This window comes from Haliotis rubra, unplaced genomic scaffold, assembly GCF_003918875.1.
Source record: "Haliotis rubra isolate DU_JTF1 unplaced genomic scaffold, ASM391887v1 Scf1342, whole genome shotgun sequence".
Lineage (NCBI taxonomy): Eukaryota > Metazoa > Mollusca > Gastropoda > Lepetellida > Haliotidae > Haliotis > Haliotis rubra.
The window spans coordinates 196,147-198,967 of NW_025765273.1; the positions used below are offsets into that span (position 1 = coordinate 196,147).

A 2,821-nucleotide genomic window follows, 5' to 3' on the forward strand; every position below is an offset into this window, starting at 1 on the left:
GACTTGTAGGTCATGAAGGTAGCCATAGCATAACTCTATTGTATGTATGTATCCAGGATACGAATAAGAACGAATAGATGACAAGAGTTTCGAGCTAAAGAAGTACAGAAAGTGTCGAAAGATAGAAATATTCGTAAGCATGAAATATGGACTGGGGAAATTTTCACCATTTCTCAGAGAATCTTGAGGGGCGAACTACCAGAGTCAAGGACTACAACCATGACGAAACCCAGGGCAGCTTCTACCAGTCCGACTTACAGGAAATAAATGTCAGAGAAAACGATACTTGGAAGGTTTTAAAGAGCAGAGGAAAAGGCCCTAACAACAATATTTTCTTAAATGGTTACACTGGCCTAAGAAGTTTAATTCATGGGTTTAAGCTAGTGGTGTAGAGAGATTGTAAAGTGTATTTGTAAATTGTAGAGACATCTGTACATATGTTGTAATTGTGATTTGGGGTGACTTCTCCTACCAATGTCCACTCGGCATGCACGGGGAAATTAGATATGTTGATAGAGTTGTGTATTGTCGCTGTGAATGTTGCTCCTTAGATCTGCATTACAGATCCCATTTCACAAATGAACGACTTAGGGATGTTTTTAACATGGTGTACGCCCACACTATAAAGAACGCTATCCTGATGAGCTTGAACCTAGTTTCTCGCATGCATGGACGCGGGGAGGAATATAGACTGTTATTTAGAGAAGGGAATGAGTACAGACTGTTAGTGTTCAGAAAGGAATGAGTAAAGACTATTTTTGAAGACAAGGTTTCCCGCCAGTATTAGATGACCTAAAATTTCAAAATTGTACCTTCCTAACTGCTGTCTAAAATGTGTATAGACATAAACATTATGTTACAGCACCACCACTGTGTGACCTCCACAACGCCTCAAAGATCGGGGACTTATCAAGGGTGAACGTCATCTTGTCCCAGGGACGGGCCAACATAGACTGTCAAGAGTGGATTGGTAGAACACCCGTGATGTGGGCGGCTCTTAAGGGACATAGAGAAGTGGTTGAGTTACTTGTGACTAAAGGAGCCAACGTGACACTTACGGATAGATTCGGTATCAACATCCTTCACTCAGCCAGTCTAGGAGGAGATGTAGATGTGGTGAAGTATGTCCTCTCACATGACATGGCGGACATCGATAGTAGAGCACAGTGCAAAAGAACACCTATGATGCTGGCAGCAGAGAATGGACATAAAGAAGTCGTAGAGTCACTTGTGGGTGAAGGAGCTGACATGTCACTTGTGGATGAACAAAGTGACAACATCCTTCACTGTGCCTGTAGGGGAGGACATCTGGATGTAGTGAAGTACATTGTCTCACAGGGCAAGGTGGACATCAACAGCAGAGGATCGAAGAAGAAGACACCGGTGATGTTTGCAGGACGATGGGGACATAAGGACGTGGTAGAGTTTCTCGTTGAACTTGGAGCTGATTTGTCGCTCGTATATGAAGGTGGTAGCAGCGTACTTCACTTGGCCTGTTTTGGAGGACATCTAGAGGTGGCGAAATACATTGTATCAAAGGGCAAGGTGAACATCAACAGCAGAGGATGGAAGAAGAAGACACCAGTGATGGTGGCTGCAGCAAAGGGACATAAGGATGTGGTGGAGTTTCTGGTGGAGCACGGAGCTGATTTGTCACGTGTATATGCCGGTGGTAGCAGCACACTTCACTTGGCCAGTTGGGGAGGACATCTGGATGTAGTGAGGTATATCGTCGCACAGAACAAGGTGAACATCAACAGTAGAGGATGGAAGAAGAAGACACCAGTGATGGTAGCAGCAGAAATGGGGGAAAAGGACGTGGTGGAGTTTCTGGTGGAGCACGGAGCTGATTTGTCACGTGTATATGCCGGTGGTAACAACATCCTTCACTTGGCATGCAAGGGAGGGCATCTGGAGGTGGTGAAGTATATTGTCTCACAGAACAAGGTGAACATCAACAGAAGAGGATGGAAGAAGAAGACACCAGTGATGGTGGCAGCAGCAGAGGGACATCAGAAACTGGTGGAGTTTCTCATCAGAAAAGGAGCAGATGCTATTGGCTTAAAGAGGTGACAACCTCCTTCGTGGCTTGCCGAGAATGAAATGTGGACATGGTGAATATATTCTGTGATAGGAGATTGTGGACATCGAGGCAAAATATTGGACATGTGTTACAAACTATACAAAAATGGGCGTACATATCTATTGCTGCTATGGCAATATAGAAAGCTACAAACACACATGTTGGCAATAGCGAACAAAACCAAATATGTATTTTGTCTTCTGGGTTTTGTACATCTTGCAGAACAACAAACTATTGCAACCGATTTCGTAAAAAGCAAAAAACATCCTTTCTATGTCGAGTTTGTATTTGTAGTAGGCAGATCGTATACAGTATACCATGTGGTGGTAGATAGATTGTGTACATTGTGTGGTAATCTTTTCTGAAATCGGTGAGTAGCAGACTTTGCCTAGCCTACACAGAAACTGCTCACCAACCAACCATAGATTTCCAATTCCACCGTTGTCTTGAATAGTTTCTTGTATCTTGTAACCATATACCGGAATAGTTTTTCCAGTCGGCAGAGAGAGTAGCAGCGACAGTCTGTTCTTCCCTCTGTGTTTGGCTACTGCAAACCTTTGCATACATAGATTCCCTCTGGAATGTCTGCAGCTTTTCTGTGTTTGTTGCATGGTGGTGCTGCTGCTTCCATATCCTTTGACTGTAGTTTGGCAATGGGGCATAGCAAATATGTTTTCCGTCCAGGTGGTGGGTCTGCTTTCCCAGCTAACTGTAGTAAGATACAAGAATCTTCTTGCA

The 2,821-nt window shown here is 43.8% G+C and overlaps 1 protein-coding gene across 1 annotated transcript; it reads left to right on the forward strand.

Annotated features, from left to right (window-relative positions):
* The first annotated feature begins 984 nt into the window (after positions 1 to 984).
* On the forward strand, positions 985 to 2,073 carry LOC124267873 (ankyrin repeat domain-containing protein 50-like). The gene has a single exon (XM_046702861.1). It carries the CDS (start codon positions 985 to 987, stop codon positions 2,071 to 2,073), a length of 1,089 nt encoding a protein of 362 aa, XP_046558817.1.
* Positions 2,074 to 2,821: the final 748 nt, after the last annotated feature.

Coding starts and splice junctions, on each gene's coding strand:
- LOC124267873 (XM_046702861.1), top strand. CDS start 985: ATGTGGGCGGCTCTTAAGGGACATAGAGAAGTGGTTGAGTTACTTGTG.